Source organism: Chiloscyllium plagiosum, unplaced genomic scaffold (assembly GCF_037043375.1).
Source record: "Chiloscyllium plagiosum isolate Xiang-an unplaced genomic scaffold, Cpla_swu_hap1 HiC_scaffold_9, whole genome shotgun sequence".
In the NCBI taxonomy this organism is placed as follows: Eukaryota; Metazoa; Chordata; class Chondrichthyes; order Orectolobiformes; family Hemiscylliidae; genus Chiloscyllium; species Chiloscyllium plagiosum.
This window is the reverse complement of record NW_028270147.1, coordinates 50057057-50075082: the sequence shown is the minus strand read 5'-3', so window position 1 is coordinate 50075082 and position 18026 is coordinate 50057057. Positions and strand designations below refer to the sequence as shown.

The window sequence follows — 18026 nt, the reverse complement described above, 5'->3', positions numbered from 1 at the left end:
AATATTGGCAGACAGAAAACAAACAATAGGGTCAAACAAGTCTTTTTTCCAAGTGGCAGGCAGGGACTAATGGTGTACTGCTTGGATCCCAGCTATTCACAATATATATTATTGATTTATATCAGGAACCTATGTCATATCTCCAAATGTGCAGGTGACCCAAAGTTGGGTGGGAGAGTGAACAGTGAGGAGGATGCAGAGATGTTCAGTGTATTTGGACAAATACATGGCAGATGAAGTATATGTGGACAAATCTGCGTTTATCCACTATGTTAGCAAAAACAGAAAGGCAGATTATCTGAATGGTAATAATTTAGAGAAGGGCTGGCACAAAGAGACCTGGGTGTTCTCATGTGCCAGTCACTAAATGTCTTGCTGCTTCTGGGCATTGCACACATCTGGAGTTTTATCTGCTATTTTGGTCCCCTTACCTGAGGAAGGTTGTTCTAGCATTGTAGGGAGTGTGACAAAGGTTTACCAGACTGATTTCTGGGTTGGCAGGACTAACGTACAGGGAGAGACTGGATCAGTTGGAACTATATTCTGTAGAATTTAGAAGAGTGGGGATGATAAAATAGAGATCTATAAACCTCTAACAGGATTAGCCAGGGTAGATGCAGGAAGGGTATTCTCAATGACCAGAGAATATAGAACAAGGGGTCACAGTCTAAGGATAAGGGGGAGGATTTTTAGAACAGCAATGCAGAGGAATTTCTCCACCCAAAAGAACAGTGAGCCTGTGGAATTTTCTGCCACAGGACTCTGCTGAGGCCAAAACCTGGAAGACTTTCAAGAAAGATGCAGATATAGTTCTTAGGACTAAAGGACTTAAAGATTACGGACAGAAAGCAGGAACAGGATATTGAGTTGGATAACCATCCATGATTGTATTGAATGGCAGAGCAGGCTCAAAAGGCCAACTGGCTTACTCTGCTCCTCTGTTCTATGTTTCTATATAAAATATAATACTACCTACAATCAAGTACTGTCAACAAATATAGCAGTTCGGAGCTGCTGATCTTTTCCAACTTGCTTCCAAAATAGCCCGAGGTGATAATGCTCCAACCTCCAAAGAATGCTTTTCTTCACCAGTTACAATCCATATAAATTGCAACACAAAGTTTCAGCTCAAATTTTACAAATCAGCGCCTGATCAAAAGTAATCAGCAGTAACCACAGTTCTATCAGCAGGCAGGGATATCATCAATATAAAAATTGTTACAGACTTAGTAACACACTGACCACTGACACCAAAGAAAGGTTAACTGCAGTGACATAGAGGGCTGCAAATCAAGGTCAGGATGTAACCCACAAACCCCATTCCATCCTCCATAGCCAAGGAAACATAACAGTGTGAACAGTAAAATCACCAGGAACTTACTGAGTGAGATTTAAATTAACATTGATCAAAATCATGCAATGTTTTGAAAACTATACTGAAAATTTGAAGTTGTAAAACATGACTGTAAAAGTTATACATGGTAAACATGAGGCAGTTATAAGCTTAATGCACCTTTGAATACTTTTGAGACTGTACGAGTATCGTTAGAACTATGGGATGCCCTGAGGTGTAACAAGACACTATCTTTTTTCCCTCTAACGAATGATGAGTGGCTATTTGACATGGGGAGATGAACATGTGGCTGAACATACAATCACACATTCCAGCAGCATCACTAGATATCAATCAACAGGGGAATCCTTTTTCATAGAATAATTCATCCACCTGGGAATGGGGCAAGGGGCTAGGAAGATCAATTAGCTCAGTTGGCTAGACAGTCAGTGTGGATCAGGTTGGTCCCAACAGCATGGACATTAAGCTCTGTTTGACTGAGGTTGGTTTAGGACTTGTCTCCTTGCACTGTGGTGGAGGTTGCAGTATTGTGGGTTGGACTTGCTTCTGGACACAGAACAGAAGACAAAGGAGCCATCAGTTACTACTGCGTTTGTAGCCATGGCTGCAACCAGCTAACTGCAAAGATCCAGCATTTCTAACAGTTATTATTTTCCCAATCTCGCTCATCATACCTGTAAATTGCGGGTTTCGAAGCAACGGATCACAGTTAATAAATACTTAATAAAATCTTGAACAGTGTGGAATGCTAAAGACCAGGTACCATACTTGGAACCTACTTGAACACTGTGGTTCAAGGAGCATGAATTATACAATACACACATCTGTGAAGTGCAAGGGAAAGTTTTCTATGACAACTGCTAAATAAATATCAACTGTTATTGGTAACAAATGTTTTAAGAAGTACTGTTTTGTACCATCCTATATATCCATGACACTGTTTCTTCTAGAACACTGATGAACTTCTGCTTCACAGATGTAAATGACAATTAAACACATTAACTAAAGTTTCTATCCCCGAATAAAAGTTTATATCCTTATACATGGTTCATTGATGTCTTTTGATATGACACATCTATGTATAACTCAATAGCAAGAAATGCCAAGAGTGTCCCTATTGCTTCCCTCTTATGTAAATGAATAACCTCCTCCGACTACCTGCAAGACCTTTAGATTTACATGTTGCTGTTAGCACCTCATTCTAACAATGTGGTTCTTTCATCCTCCTCCTGTTGCTAGCACAGTCAGGTCATTCCATAGCCTTACCAGCTGGGGCTTCCTGCCTTTGCAGGGGGTGGTGTAAGAAAGCAAACAGACAGCCGGGTTGGCACTATCAGTTGAGAACAGTACAAAGAGCAATAGGTGAAATCTGGGAAGATCCCTTGCAAGAAAAACAGTGGATTTAAAAACCAAAACTAATTCTTTTTTATAAAAGACACTTGCAATTACACAAAGTGAGTTTAAAAATAATCTACCAGATTTACAAGCTAAAAGATAACATTAAACACTTGTGTTATTGTTATTGAAAGTCCTGACCATTGGGTCAATTTTGTTTCTGTGTATGACATGGAAAGTTTGAACAGCAGCTACTCATTCTTGTATGCTGTCCATTATCCAAACCGTTGTCTGTCCAACTGTTCTTCTCTCTTTGGATTCTATCTCCATATAATGTTTACTCCTTACCCCATCCCTCCACCCCATCTTCTGTATAAAAAACAACTTTCTTTACCATTAGTCACTAGAGCTGAAACATTAACTTTGATTTCTCTCCACTGAGGCTGCCAGACTTGTTCCACCAATTTCTGGTTTAGTTTCTGATTTTTAGCATACGCAGTTCTTTTGGTTTTTCAATTATTAGTTCCATCAGATTCAAATCACAGAAAGACTTTCTGTATACAAAAATGTTCAAATGAACAGGTAATTTTTTAAATAAATGGCTGACTTAAGTCCATTTAATTTGATTAAAAACTGTGAGAAATCATGATCTAGGTAACACCAACCTTAATTAGAAAGTTACAAACAAACTGATTTAACGGTTGCTCAGTGGTTAGCACTGCTGCCTCATAGCGGCAGGGACCTCTGTTTGATTTCATCCTGAGGTGACTGTCTGTGTGGGGTTTGCACATTCTCCCCGTGTCTGCGTGGGTTTCCTCCGGGGTGCTCAGGTTTCCTCCCACAGTCCAAAGATGTGCAGGTCAGGTGAATTGGCCATGCTAAATTACCCTTAGTGTTCATGGATGTGTAGGTTTGGGAAATGCAGGGTTACAGGAATGGAGCAGGGGGAATGGGCATGGGTGGGATAATCTTCAGAGGTTTCGGTGTGGACTTATTAGGCCGAATGGCCTGTTTCCACACTGTGGGGATTGTATAAAAAAGCATTGAGAGAAGTTCAATTTCATTAGAATTTATCAGCAATAGACTGAAATTTAGTCCATTAACCAATAGGAGCATGAACCATCAATCCAGAGGAAAACCATGAAGATGATATTTCTTGGCTTACTCTCTAACTTTATTACTAATTACCTCCCTGCCTTCCCCACTCACATCTCCACACTTTCCAAACCACCGACAATCCCCTAACCACACTCCTATCCCCAACCCATCTGAACTCAAATGATACCATGCCTTCCCTTGTTTCGGTCCAACAGTAAAGCTACAAGCATTGGCATCCTACACTTCACAGAAAGGTCCACCATTCATTGTTGGATCTTGGCATTGTAGTGAAACCCAACTTTGCCATTAACCATTGTCCACAGAGAGGCACTGTGACCAGTTATTTCCAATCTTGAACTTCCGATTGCTGTCAAAAGAATTCTATCCAACAGCAACCATATCAAAAACTGCCCACTTACCTTCCCTTTGTAAGTCTGGCCACTCCCATAGGGCTCCATCACAGGCTCCTGATTGGATGCAGAAAAAGATCAGGGTGATGGGCAGGGAGTTTGGGAGGTCAAGTTGGGAAGTGATTTCAGGAAAGGGGCTAATGTTGGGTGCAAGGGGTGTCCATCGGGGATAGGTTGGGTTGTGATGATGGAAGGGGTAAGGTCCAGAGGAGTGTATTTGGACCCTACCAGACACGTGTCAGGAAGGACAGTTTAATACTGTCAATAGCCAGGAGTTAAAGCAAGTTTTAGGTTTTTTTTTCCTAATTTTTCCGGAGTATCTATTGAGCTAATGTCGCGAGAACCCTCTGAAATCGCCAACTCAGTGCTGGGGGCCTGATGGTGGATTCTAACTTCCCAGATAACTACCCGGCAGTGTGGGGCGACAGGACTTCCGCATGGTGCATCCCACAACCACAGGTAATCCTTGAGCAACAAGCAGTTTCGGCTGAACTGGACCAATCCTGTTATCATTGACCCAGTTTCTTGGGGAATACACTGTGGATTCTCTCGGCCTCTAATAAGCCAGAACCTGAGACTCGGAACTGCAGAGATAAATATTTTTTTAAAAATACTGCAGGCGCCGGGAAGTTGAAATAGAAACAGAAAACGAACAGAAAATGCCGGGCATACCCCACAGGTCTGGCAGTGCCTGCGGGAATAGTAATAAATTGACAAGTTTCAGAACTGAAATCTTTCCTCGGGACCAGGAAACTGATTCACTGGCCACAGATACTGTCAGAAATGAGGAGCATTTCCAGCACCTTCTGTTCTTTTCCCAGAGAAACTAAACTTCTGTTTTAAAGCTTTTAGACTTAATTCAGCAAAACAGAGCCTCAGAAGTAAAACAAGTGCTTTGTGACTATGGGAGTTTCAGGAATAGATTTTTTTTCTCTGAACGGCGCCTCTAATAGTGTTCACAGACCTTTGCAAAGTAATGAGGAGGTGTTAATAAGAAGTGTTGACCTGAAATCCTTCCTTTCACAGTTTAGAGCATTAACGTTCTCGCCGGTATTCAGAACAATCATTTTATCAAACGTTAAAATGAATTCTCCCCAACATCTAATCCGCTTACTATGATGCCGCGAAATTCACGGCGAGAGTTTAATACCGACAGTCTTCCGTTTTATTTACCCTTTGTATATTTTCAAATGGACACTATGAGTGAGTCTTATCGATACATTCCTTCACTGTTTGATACAGGAGAACAGAAAGCAGTCAGCTCCCTTCTCAAAGAGTAGCTAAAACGGTTTAAGACAGACCGCTTAGGCATGAAAAGTCACCGTCTACTTCAAACTGAAAATGTGTTGGCGGTGAATGACCGAAAAACCACAGCCTCAACTGTTGACAGCCTGAGCTGGCGGAGGGAGAAGAGGTGACACTGAGACTGGGAGTGAGGAACTACAACAGCGAGTTTCCAAGCATCAAACACCAGTCTCAAAGAAGCCCCCAGCGAGCTTAGGCTTCACAGAGGCAGCAACTCCTGAAAACTTTCTGTTTTCGCATTTTCAGAATGAATGGGTGCTGGTGAGCGTTTCACTCACACGCCGCCTGCAATGGGACAGTGCAGCGTGATCACAGACAGCACAATGTGGTCACAGAGAGCACAGTCTGATCACAGACAGCAAAATGTGGTCACAGACAGCACAGTCTGATCACAGACAGCACAATCTGATCACAGACAGCACAATGTGGTCACAGACAGCACAGTCTGATCACAGACAGCAAAATGTGGTCACAGACAGCACAGTCAGATCACAGACAGCACAATGTGGTCACAGACAGCACAGTCTGATCACAGACAGCAAAATGTGGTCACAGACAGCACAGTCTGATCACAGACAGCAAAATGTGGTCACAGACAGCACAGTCTGATCACAGACAGCACAATGTGGTCACAGACAGCACAGTCTGATCACAGACAGCACAGTGTGATCACAGAGAGCACAGTCTGATCACAGACAGCACAGTGTGATCACAGACAGCACAATGTGGTCACAGAGAGCACAGTCTGATCACAGAGAGCACAATGTGGTCACAGACAGCACAGTCTGATCACAGAGAGCACAATGTGGTCACAGACAGCACAGTCTGATCACAGGCAGCAAAATGTGGTCACAGAGAGCACAGACTGATCACAGAGAGCACAATGTGGTCACAGAGAGCACAGTCAGATCACAGAGAGCACAGTCTGATCACAGAGAGCACAGTGTGGTCACAGACAGCACAGTCTGATCACAGACAGCACAGTGTGATCACAGAGAGCACAGTGTGGTCACAGAGAGCACAATGTGGTCACAGAGAGCATAGTCTGATCACAGACAGCACAGTCTGATCACAGACAGCACAATGTGGTCACAGAGAGCACAGTCTGATCACAGAGAGCACAGTCCAATCACAGAGAGAACAGTCCGATCACAGAGAGCATAGTCTGATCACAGAGAGCACAATGTGGTCACAGAGAGTACAGTGTGATCACAGAAAGCACAGTTTGATCACAGAGAGCACAGTCTGATCACAGAGAGCACAGTCTGATCAAAGAGAGCACAGTCCGATCACAGACAGCGCAGTCTGATCACAGATAGCACAGTCCAATAACAGAGAGCATAGTCTGATCACAGAGAGCACAGTGTGATCACAGAGAGCACAGTGCAATCACAGACAGCACAGTCTAGTCACAGAGAGCACAGTCCGATCACAGAGAGCACAGTGTGATCACAGTCAGCACAGTCTGATCACAGACAGCACAGTCTGATCACAGAGAGCACAGTGTGGTCACAGAGAGCACAGTGTGGTCACAGAGAGCACAGTGTGATCACAGAGAGCACAGTGTGGTCACAGAGAGCACAGTGTGGTCACAGATAGCACAGTCCGATCACAGAGAGCACAGTGTGATCACAGTCAGCACAGTCTGATCACAGACAGCACAGTCTGATCACAGAGAGCACAGTGTGGTCACAGAGAGCACAGTGCGGTCACAGACTGCACAGTCTGATCACAGAGAGCACAGTGTGGTCACAGAGAGCACAGTGTGGTCACAGATAGCACAGTCCAATCACAGAGAGCACAGTCTGATCACAGAGAGCAGAGTGTGTTCACAGAGAGCACCGTGTGATCACAGACAGCACAGTCTGATCACAGAGAGCACAGTCTAATCACAGAGAGCACAGTCTGATCACAGAGAGCACAGTGTGATCACAGAGAGCACAGTGCGATCACAGACAGCACAGTCTGATCACAGACAGCACAGTCTGATCACAGAGAACACAGTGTGATCACAGAGAGCACAGTGTGATCACAGACAGCACAGAGATCACAGAGAGCACAGTTTGATCACAGAGAGCACAGTCTGATCACACAGAGCACAGTCTGATCACAGAGAGCACAGTCTGATGACAGAGAGCACAGTGTGATCACAGACAGCACAGTCTGATCACAGAGAGCACAGTCCAATCACAGAGAGCACAGTGTGATCACAGACAACACAGTCTGATCACAGAGAGCACAGTGTGATCACAGACAGCACAGTCTGATCACAGAGAGCACAGTTTGATCACAGAGTGCACAGTTTGATCACAGAGAGCACAGTGTGATCACAGACAGCACAGTCTGATCACAGAGAGCACAGTCCGATCACAGAGAGCACAGTGTGATCACAGACAGCACAGTCTGATCACAGAAAGCACAGTTTGATCACAGAGAGCACAGTGTGGTCACAGTCAGCACAGTCTGATCACAGAGAGCACAGTCCGATCACAGAGAGCACAGTGTGGTCACAGAGAGCACAATGTGGTCACAGAGAGCATAGTCTGATCACAGAGAGCACAGTCCGATCACAGAGAGCACAGTGTGATCACAGTCAGCACAGTCTGATCACAGACAGCACAGTCTGATCACAGAGAGCACAGTGTGGTCACAGAGAGCACAGTGTGGTCACAGAGAGCACAGTCTGATCACAGACAGCACAGTGTGATCACAGAGAGCACAGTGTGGTCACAGAGAGCACAGTGTGGTCACAGATAGCACAGTCCGATCACAGAGAGCACAGTGTGATCACAGTCAGCACAGTCTGATCACAGACAGCACAGTCTGATCACAGAGAGCACAGTGTGGTCACAGAGAGCACAGTGCGGTCACAGACTGCACAGTCTGATCACAGAGAGCACAGTGTGGTCACAGAGAGCACAGTGTGGTCACAGATAGCACAGTCCAATCACAGAGAGCACAGTCTGATCACAGAGAGCACAGTGTGTTCACAGAGAGCACCGTGTGATCACAGACAGCACAGTCTGATCACAGAGAGCACAGTCTAATCACAGAGAGCACAGTCTGATCACAGAGAGCACAGTGTGATCACAGAGAGCACAGTGCGATCACAGACAGCACAGTCTGATCACAGACAGCACAGTCTGATCACAGAGAACACAGTGTGATCACAGAGAGCACAGTGTGATCACAGACAGCACAGAGATCACAGAGAGCACAGTTTGATCACAGAGAGCACAGTCCGATCACACAGAGCACAGTCTGATCACAGAGAGCACAGTCTGATGACAGAGAGCACAGTGTGATCACAGACAGCACAGTCTGATCACAGAGAGCACAGTCCAATCACAGAGAGCACAGTGTGATCACAGACAACACAGTCTGATCACAGAGAGCACAGTGTGATCACAGACAGCACAGTCTGATCACAGAGAGCACAGTTTGATCACAGAGTGCACAGTTTGATCACAGAGAGCACAGTGTGATCACAGACAGCACAGTCTGATCACAGAGAGCACAGTCCGATCACAGAGAGCACAGTGTGATCACAGACAGCACAGTCTGATCACAGAAAGCACAGTTTGATCACAGAGAGCACAGTGTGGTCACAGTCAGCACAGTCTGATCACAGAGAGCACAGTCCGATCACAGAGAGCACAGTGTGATCACAGAGAGCACAGTGTGGTCAGAGTCAGCACAGTCTGATCACAGAGAGCACAGTGTGATCACGGACAGCACAGTCTGATCACAGAGAGCACAGTGCGATCACAGAGAGCACAGTGTGATCACAGAGAGCACAGTTTGATCACGGACAGCACAGTCTGATCACGGACAGCACAGTCTGATCACAGAGAGCACAGTGTGATCACAGAGAGCACTGTGTGATCACAGAGAGCACAGTCTGATCACAGACAGTACAGTTTGATCACAGAGAGCACACTGATCACAGACAGCACAGTGTGATCACTGACAGCACAGTCTGATCACAGACAGCACAGTCCGATCACAGAGAGCACAGTCCGATCACAGAGAGCACAGTGATCACAGATAGCACAGTCTGATCACAGAGAGCACAGTCCGATCACAGAGAGCACAGCGATCATGGACAGCACAGTCTGATCACAGACAGCACAGTCTGATCACAGAGAGCACAGTCTGATCCCAGAGAGCACAGTCCGATCACAGACAGCACAGTCTGATCATGGACAGCACAGTGTGATCACAGAGAGCACAGTGTGATCACAGTCAGCACAGTCTGATCACAGAGAGCACAGTGTGATCACTGTCAGCACAGTCAGATCACAGAGAGCACAGTGTGATCACAGAGAGCACAGTCTGATCATGGACAGCAGAGTGTGATCACAGAGTGCACAGTGTGATCGCAGAGAGCACAGTGTGATCGCAGAGAGTACAGTGTGATCACAGTCAGCACAGTCTGATCACAGACAGCACAGTGTGATCACAGACAGCACAGTCTGATCATGGAAAGCACAGTGTGATCACAGAGAGCACAGTGTGATCACAGTCAGCACAGTCTGATCATGGACAGCACAGTGTGATCACAGAGAGCACAGTGTGATCACAGTCAGCACAGTCTGATCACAGAGAGCACAGTCTGATCACAGACAGCACAGTCTGATCACAGAGAGCACAGTCTGATCATGGACAGCACAGTCTGATCACAGAGAGCACAGTGTGGTCACAGAGAGCACAGTGTGATCACAGTCAGCACAGTCTGATCACAGAGAGCACAGTGTGATCACAGAGAGCACAGTCTGATCATGGACAGCACAGTCTGATCACAGAGAACACAGTGTGGTCACAGTCAGCACAGTCTGATCACAGAGAGCACAATGTGGTCACAGAGAGCTCAGTGTGATCACAGTCAGCACAGTCTGATCACAGAGAGCACAGTGTGGTCACAGAGAGCACAGTGTGGTCACAGTCAGCACAGTCTGATCACAGAGAGCACAGTCCGATCACAGAGAGCACAGTCTGATCATGGACAGCACAGTCAGATCACAGAGAGCACAGTGTGATCACAGAGAGCACAGTCTGATCATGGACAGCACAGTCTGATCACAGAGAGCACAGTGTGATCACAGTCAGCACAGTCTGGTCACAGTCAGCACAGTCTGGTCACAGTCAGCACAGTCTGGTCACAGAGATGACAGTCTGCAGACAGTAAAGTATCATCACAAACTAGCCCCAACTCTCCTTTGAACTTTGCCAGGAAGTCTTCCACCTGTTGAAAGACACATGTGGCGTTTCCCCGGAGTCTGGACTGCCTCGTTTGGCAGCCGCTGTGTGTAACCTGTACAGAGACATCCTGGTGCACCCCCTGCCCCATTTACCTGGGAGAAATTGAGCCCATTGAGAGGGTGGCATTGCTCTTCGACCCGCTCCACCGCCCCGGTCCTTTTCTTCATCCTCTCCGCCTCCTGGGCGAGATAGAGATCGAGGACCGGCACCCCTCGGGATCTGATATCGGCCTCGGTCAGCGAGTTGACCATCAGCATCACCCAGACGGGTCTCTTCCTCTCCCAGTTGCCGGCGATGGCGTTGAACAGGTAATCCGCGTACAGCCCCTTGCCCCTCTGGTCCGGAGTCATCCACAGAGGCATCATCAGCTTCACATAGTCCAGGTGCCGCTTGAGTCTGCGGTACAGGTCGCCAGGCAGCACATCCTGCAGGTTCTCCCCGTGAGGCAGCATCTGACAGCTGGTCAGGGCTGAGATGGTGTACGGGTCGGTCAGGTCGAGCTCGAAGTACACGCTGTTGCTGTCCCGGAAAGCCCGCTTACAGTTATCCGCCACAAAGTCCCACACTCTGGTGTAAGGGACATGAATGGTCCCAAATAAATACGCTGGGGGCTCTCGCCGGATCGTCCAGAGGAACGAGTTCATTTCTGTTTGCTGAGGGGGAGAGAGGGAGAGGAACAGAAACACAACCGCATTCAGTATCAACTCGCGTGTGAGACAAGCAACGAAAATCAGTTCAAAAGGAAAAGATGGGAACTGTTCTTAAAAAGAAAATCAAAGTGTGACAGTAGACTGACAGCCCGCTGAAGGTACACACGGACAAAAGGAAGGATATGCTTCGGCATTTCCACAGGTAAAGTACTGGCACGGGAAGGGGAGATACCGAACAGGACAGGAGTCACTTGATCACAATGTTCCCGACAGCCAGGGTTGGGATGGGGGAGGAATTGTGTATTTCCCAAAAACTTCAGTCCAAAAGTGCCAATGCAAGAGGGAGAGGGACAGGGGGAAGGAGACAGAGAGAGAGAGAGAGAGAGAACACAGGCTGCAACAAGTGACGGGAAGATCCACAAACTCACTCACCGACTTGGGGAGCTCACATTGTCCCGTGTCCCGGAGATTATTGCCTTTGGAGGTGACGCTCTGTCCAACCAAACTCACAAGAACCCAGAGCAGTCCGGCGTGAGGCTGCATCGTGCCTTCCATCCACAGAGTTGCTCTCTCTCCCCCTCTCTCTCTCTCGGACTGTTGCGCCTGGCTGCTGTGAGTGTGTATTTTTTTGGAAGGTTTCTGTCCAGTGCCGGGAAGTGAGGGGAAAGGCCAGCTCCTCACACTCCCAGATCCGGGATGGTACAATCACCGGAGCGAAAGTGAACTCCACAAGCCGCCATGCTGGCCACCTCCTCCCCCCGGAGCACGGCGCAGCCTCCTCCCCCCTGAAAAGGTTGCACTAACTGAGCTGAGGTGATCGGGATGGGAGAGGGAAGGTTTGCAAAAGCATCTCCTGCGGGCCCACCCCGCGATGCGATCGCCCATCACACGCTGCGCTCGGCTGCTGCCTCTTATTTGAACAGGCGGAGCAAGGCGGGTACAGCTCGGCATGTCAGCATGTCACTTCAGGGGCTAAACACTCTCTCGTGTGCTCTCTCAACTTCCAAACTGCTGGGGAACGGGGGGAGAGAGAGAGAGAGAGAGAGAAACTTTTTTTTCTTTGCACAGGAATATTTGCAACCGCCCGAAGGTGGCGCCCCACACGCGAACCATCAACATCCAGCATCTGCAGGAGGTGAAAAGTTTCCCCCCCCCCCCCGCCTTCCTCACTCCCTGTCCTTGTGTTTCACTGGAAGGTTGAGGAAGACACGATTCCTAACAATGTCAGCCTTCCCTTCATAATGCAAACAGAGTATTCCCAGCCAAGTGGAAGGGAAGATTTTGTCCCCCAGATGCTGAAGCAGTTTAAATGACCAGTTGATCAAATGATCAAATAAGCAACATCAAATTAATTAATCTTCCCCACCGCCAGTTCCTTGTATCCTACATGCTTCCAAATCCTTCTTTAAAGTTAGATTCCCTACAGTGTGGAAACAGGCCCTTCGGCCCAAGAAGTCCACAACAACCCTCCGAAGAGTAACCCACCCAGACCCATTTCCCTCAGACTAATGCACCTCACACTATGGGCAATTTAGCATGGCCAATTCCCTCTAACCTACACATCTTTGGACTGTGGGAGGAAACCAGAGCACCTGAAGGCAACTCCACATAGAGACACCTGGGACAGAAATTACTGTGAGGCAACAGTGGTAGCCACTGAGCCACCATACATTCCTGTCTCTTTAACCATGGACCTAATTTACTGTCATAGAGTCACAGAGATGTACAGCATGGAAACAGACCCTTCGGTCCAACCCGTCCATGCCGACCAGATATCCCAACCCAATCTAGTCCCACTTGCCAGCACCCAGGCAATATCCCTCTAAACCCTTCCTATTCATATACCCATCCAAATGCCTCTTAAATGTTGCAATTGTACCAGCCTCCACCACATCCTCTGGCAGCTTATTCCATACACGTACCACCCTCTGCGTGAAAACGTTGCCCCTTAGGTCTCTTTGATATCTTTCCCCTCTCATCCTAATCCTATGCCCTCTAGTTCTGGACTCCCTGACTCCAGGGAAAAGATTTTGTCTATTTATCCTATCCATGCTCCTCATAATTTTGTAAACCTCTATAAGGTCACCACTCAGCCTCCGACGCTCCAGTGAAAGCAGCCTCAGCCTTTTCAGCCTCTTCCTGTAGCTCAGATCCTCCAACCTTGGCAACATCCTTGTAAATCTTTTCTGAACCATTTCAAGTTTCACAACATCTTTCCGATAGGAAGGAGACCAGAATTGCACACAATATTCAAAAGTGGCCTAACCAATGTCCTGTACAGACGCAACATGACGTCCCAACTCCTGTACTCAATACTCTGACCAATTAAAGAAAGCATACCAAACGCCTTCTTCACTATCCTATCTATCTGCGACTCCACTTTCAAGGAGCTATGAACCTGCATTCCAAGATCTCTTTGTTCAGCAACATTCCCTCGGACCTTACCATTAAATGTATAAGTCCTGCTAAGATTTGCTTTCCGAAAATGCAGCACCTTGCATTTATTGGAATTAAACTCCATATGCCACTTCTCAGCCCATTGGCCCATCTGGTCCAGATCCTGTTGTAATCTGAGGTAACCCTCTTCGCTGTCCACTACACCTCCAATTTTGGTGTCATCTGCAAAATTACTAACTGTACCTCTTATGCTCACATCCAAATCATTTATGTAAATGACAAAAAGTAGAGGGCCCAGCACCAATCCTTGTGGCACTCCACTGGTCACAGGCCTCCAGTCTGAAAAACAACCCTCCACCACCACCCTCTGTCTTCTACCTTTGAGCCAGTTCTGTATCCAAATGGCTAGTTCTTCCTGTATTCCATGAGATCTAACCTTGCTAATCAGTCTCCCATGGGGAACCTTGTCGAATGCCTTACTGAAATCCATACAGATCACAACTACTCTGCCCTCATCAATTCTCTTTGTTACTTCTTCAAAAAACTCAATCAAGTTTGTGAGACATGATTTCCCATGCACAAAGCCATGTTGACTATCCCGAATCAGTCCTTGCCTTTCCAAATACATGTACATCCTGTCCCTCAGGATTCCCTCCAACAACTTGCCCACCACTGAGGTCAGGCTCACCAGTGTATAGTTCTCTGGCTTGTCTTTACCGCCCTTCTGAAACAGCGGCACCACGTTTGTCAACCTCCAGTCTTCCGGCACCTCACCTGTGACTATCGATGATACAAATATCTCAGCAAGAGGCCCAGCAGTCACTTCTCTAGCTTCCCACAGAGTTCTTGGGTACACCTGATCATGTTCTGGGGTTTTATCCACTTTTAACCATTTCAAGCCATCCAGCACTTCCTCCTGTGTAAACTGGACATTTTGCAAGATGTCACCATCTATTCCCCTACAGTCTATATCTTCCATAACCTTTTCCACAGTAAACACTGATGCAAAATATTCATTTAGTACCTCCCCCATTTTCTGTGGCTCCACACAAAGGCCGCCTTGCTGATCTTTAAGGGGCCCTATTCTCTCCCTAGTTACCCTTTTGTCCTTGATATATTTGTAAAAACCCTTTGGATTCTCCTTAATTGTATTTGCCAACGCTATCTCATGTCCCCGTTTTGCCCTCCTGATTTCCCTCTTAAGTATACTCCTACTTTCTTTATGCTCTTCTAAGGATTCACTCGATCTATCCTGTCTATACCTGACATATGCTTCCTTGTTTTTTTTAACCAAACCCTCAATTTTTTTAGTCATCCAGCATTCCTTATACATACCAGCCTTCTTTTTCACCCTGACAGGAATATACTTTCTCTGCACTCTTGTTATCTCATTTCTGAAGGCTTCCCGTTTTCCAGCCGTCCCTTTACCTGCGAACATTTGCCTCCAATCAGCTTTCGAAGCTTCTTGCCTAATACCATCAAAATTGGCCTTTCTCCAATTTAGAACTTCAACGTTTAGGTCTGGTCTATCCTTTTCCATCACTATTTTAAAACGAATAGAATTATGGTCGCTGGCCCCAAAGTGCTCCCCCAATGACACCTCAGTCACCTGCCCTGCCTTATTTCCCAAGAGTAGGTCAAGTTTTGCCCCTTTTCTAGTAGGTACATCCACATACTGAATCAGAAAATTGTCTAGTACACGCTTAAGAAATTCCTCTCCATCTAAATCTTTAATGTTATGGCAGTCCCAGTCAATATTTGGAAAGTTAAAATCCCCTACCATAATTACCCTATTATTTTTACAGATAGCTGAGATCTCCTTACAAGTTTGTTTCTCAATTTCCATCTGACTATTGGGGGGTGTATAATACAATCCCAATAAGGTGATCATGCCTTTCTTATTTCTCAGTTTCACCCAAATAACTTCCCTGGATGTATTTCGTTTGAGTGGAAGGCTAAGACAGCTCAAGAGGGGCTAAGATTACAAGTGCAGAGATGTACTGCTGAGGCTGTATAATTACCTGGTCAGACCACGTTTGGAATATCATGAGCAATTTTGGGCCCCACGTCCAAGGAGGAATGTCCTGCATTGGAGAAGAACAGAGGAAGTGTATAAAAATAATTCCAAGAGTGAAGGGTTTGTCACATGAGGAGCATTTAAGGATTCTGGGTCTGTATTCAATGGACCTTAAAAGGAAGTTGGTGGATCTTACTGAAACTTAGTATACTGAGAGGTATGGACAGAGTGAATGTGGAGAAGATGTTTCTACCAGTAGGAGAGACTAGGACCTGAGGGGTAAGGGTCAAGGATGACCCATGAACACTGAGATGAGGAGGAATTACTTCAGCAAAAGAATGGTGAATCTATGGAACTCATTGCCACAGGCCAAGTCATTGAGTGCATTTAATGCAGAGCTCAGTAGGTTCTTGATTGGTTAGGGGATCAAGGGTTAAGGAGAGAAGGCAGGAGAATAGAGTTGAGAGACATATCAGCCATGATCGAATGGCAGGGCAGACTTGATGGGCTGAATAGCCAAATTCTACTCCTATATAGACTCATAGAGATGTAGAAACAGACCCTTCAGTCCAACTCTTCCTGCCGACCAGATGCCTTAATCGAATTTAGTTCCATTTGCCAGCTTTTAGTCCATATCCATATAAATCTTTCCTACTTGTATGCCCATCCAGCAGCTCATTCCATACATGCACTATCCTCTGCATGAAAAAGTTGCCCCTTAAATCCCTTTTAAATCTTTCCCCTCACCTTAACCCTATGCTCTCTAGTTCTGTACTCCCACACTCCTGGGAAACAGTCTTGATTATTCACCCTATCCATGCCCCTCATAATTTTATAAACCTCTATAAGGTCACCCCTCAGCCTCTGGCGCCCCAGGGAATATAGCCCCAGCCTATTCAGCCTCTCCCTATAGCTCACACCCTCCAACCCTGGCAACATCCTTATGGTCTTATGATCCAAATATAAGAGGATAGTTAAGTTCAGTTGACTGAATGGCTGGTTTGCAGTGCAGAGTGATACTAACAGCATGGGCTCAATTCCTGCACTGGTTGAGGTTACCATGAAGAGCCCCCTTCTCAGTTGCTCCCTCAGGTTAAACCACCTTAGTTGTGTGTGTCTCCCTCTCTATAATGGCAGAGCAAAAGAGAAAAACTGAGGACTGCAGTTGCTGGAGAGTCAGAGTCGACAGGTGTGGCGCTGGAAAAGCACAGCAAGTCAGGCAGCATCCGAGGAACAGGAGAGTCGGCTTTTTGGGCATAAGCCCTTCATCAGGGATGAGATAATGACACAGCAGCCCATCGTCTGGTAAGACTATAATGACTTTACTACTCTTAAATGTCAGCAAGGTCTTTGCTTCAACTATTAACTCCAGGAGTGTATTCCAGAGCATCTACTTTCCGCCCTTCATTTCTCACATGTAATCTTAGTAATTGTGTTTGAGTCATTCAGCCACTGGAAACACTGATTCTATTTACTCCATCCTCTGCCTCAACATTTTAAAGATCTCTCTTGATATATGCCCCCAGTTCTCATCTGTTGTAACAATAGCATTCTCCCATCCCAGTTAAATGTCGGGTTTTATTTTAAAATAGTAAAAAGCAATTGAATGCTGCATTTCAGTTCCAAATCTGCCATGTAATATCAAGCACCTTGGGAAATATGGAATATTTCCCAAACTTTTTTAATGACTATAAATTGTTTTATTTGTCACCAGAGGACTTTCAGTGGTCATGTGATATCTTTTGTCTGTTCATCTCATATACAATTAAGCTAAAAGCACTACACTTCATTTGTTAGTGTTGTAATGGCCTTTGAACCAGATACAGTTCCTTAAGGGACTTTGTACTGTCTTTACCATTATCTTTGAAATTGATTTTAAGAATGTTTAATTTTACTGATGAGTAACAAATGCTGCCCTATATGACTTGTGAGCTCCAAGTTCTATAAGCAAAGATAGTGTGAGGCAGAACTAGAATTTCAGTTCTTGCATTGCCTACTAAACAGTTGTATTATATATCATTGGTTGTAATATTAGATCTACTGTCAACTTTTTAAGCTAGTTTAAAAAAATGGCAAAATGAATAGAGAATTAGCACAGAAAAAACAAGCAGTTTATGGCATTTTCAAAACAACTTTGAACAACTGATTGTAATTTTTAACAGTTTTAAGTAGCACACAGCTGGAGGTTCAAAGACAAA

At 45.8% G+C, this 18026-nt stretch overlaps 1 protein-coding gene and 1 long non-coding RNA gene across 4 annotated transcripts in view; one reads left to right on the top strand and one right to left on the bottom strand.

The window, feature by feature from the left end:
* Positions 1-12372, bottom strand: part of LOC122554359 (metalloprotease TIKI2-like) — a 422004-nt gene extending 409632 nt beyond the window's left edge. The window contains exons 1-2 of the mRNA XM_043699245.2: positions 11847-12372; positions 10857-11417 (exon numbers count right to left, since the gene is read on the bottom strand). Coding sequence (XP_043555180.2) covers positions 10857-11417; positions 11847-11969 — 684 coding nt within the window. The 5' untranslated portion in view covers positions 11970-12372. The remainder of the gene's footprint in view (positions 1-10856; positions 11418-11846) is intronic.
* The window catches only part of LOC122554358 (uncharacterized), a 78268-nt gene continuing 71670 nt past the window's right edge, over positions 11429-18026 (top strand). For all 3 annotated transcript variants that reach the window (XR_015758153.1, XR_015758155.1, XR_006312974.2), the window contains exons 1-2: positions 11429-11616; positions 16966-17133. This is a non-coding gene — a long non-coding RNA (uncharacterized LOC122554358). The remainder of the gene's footprint in view (positions 11617-16965; positions 17134-18026) is intronic.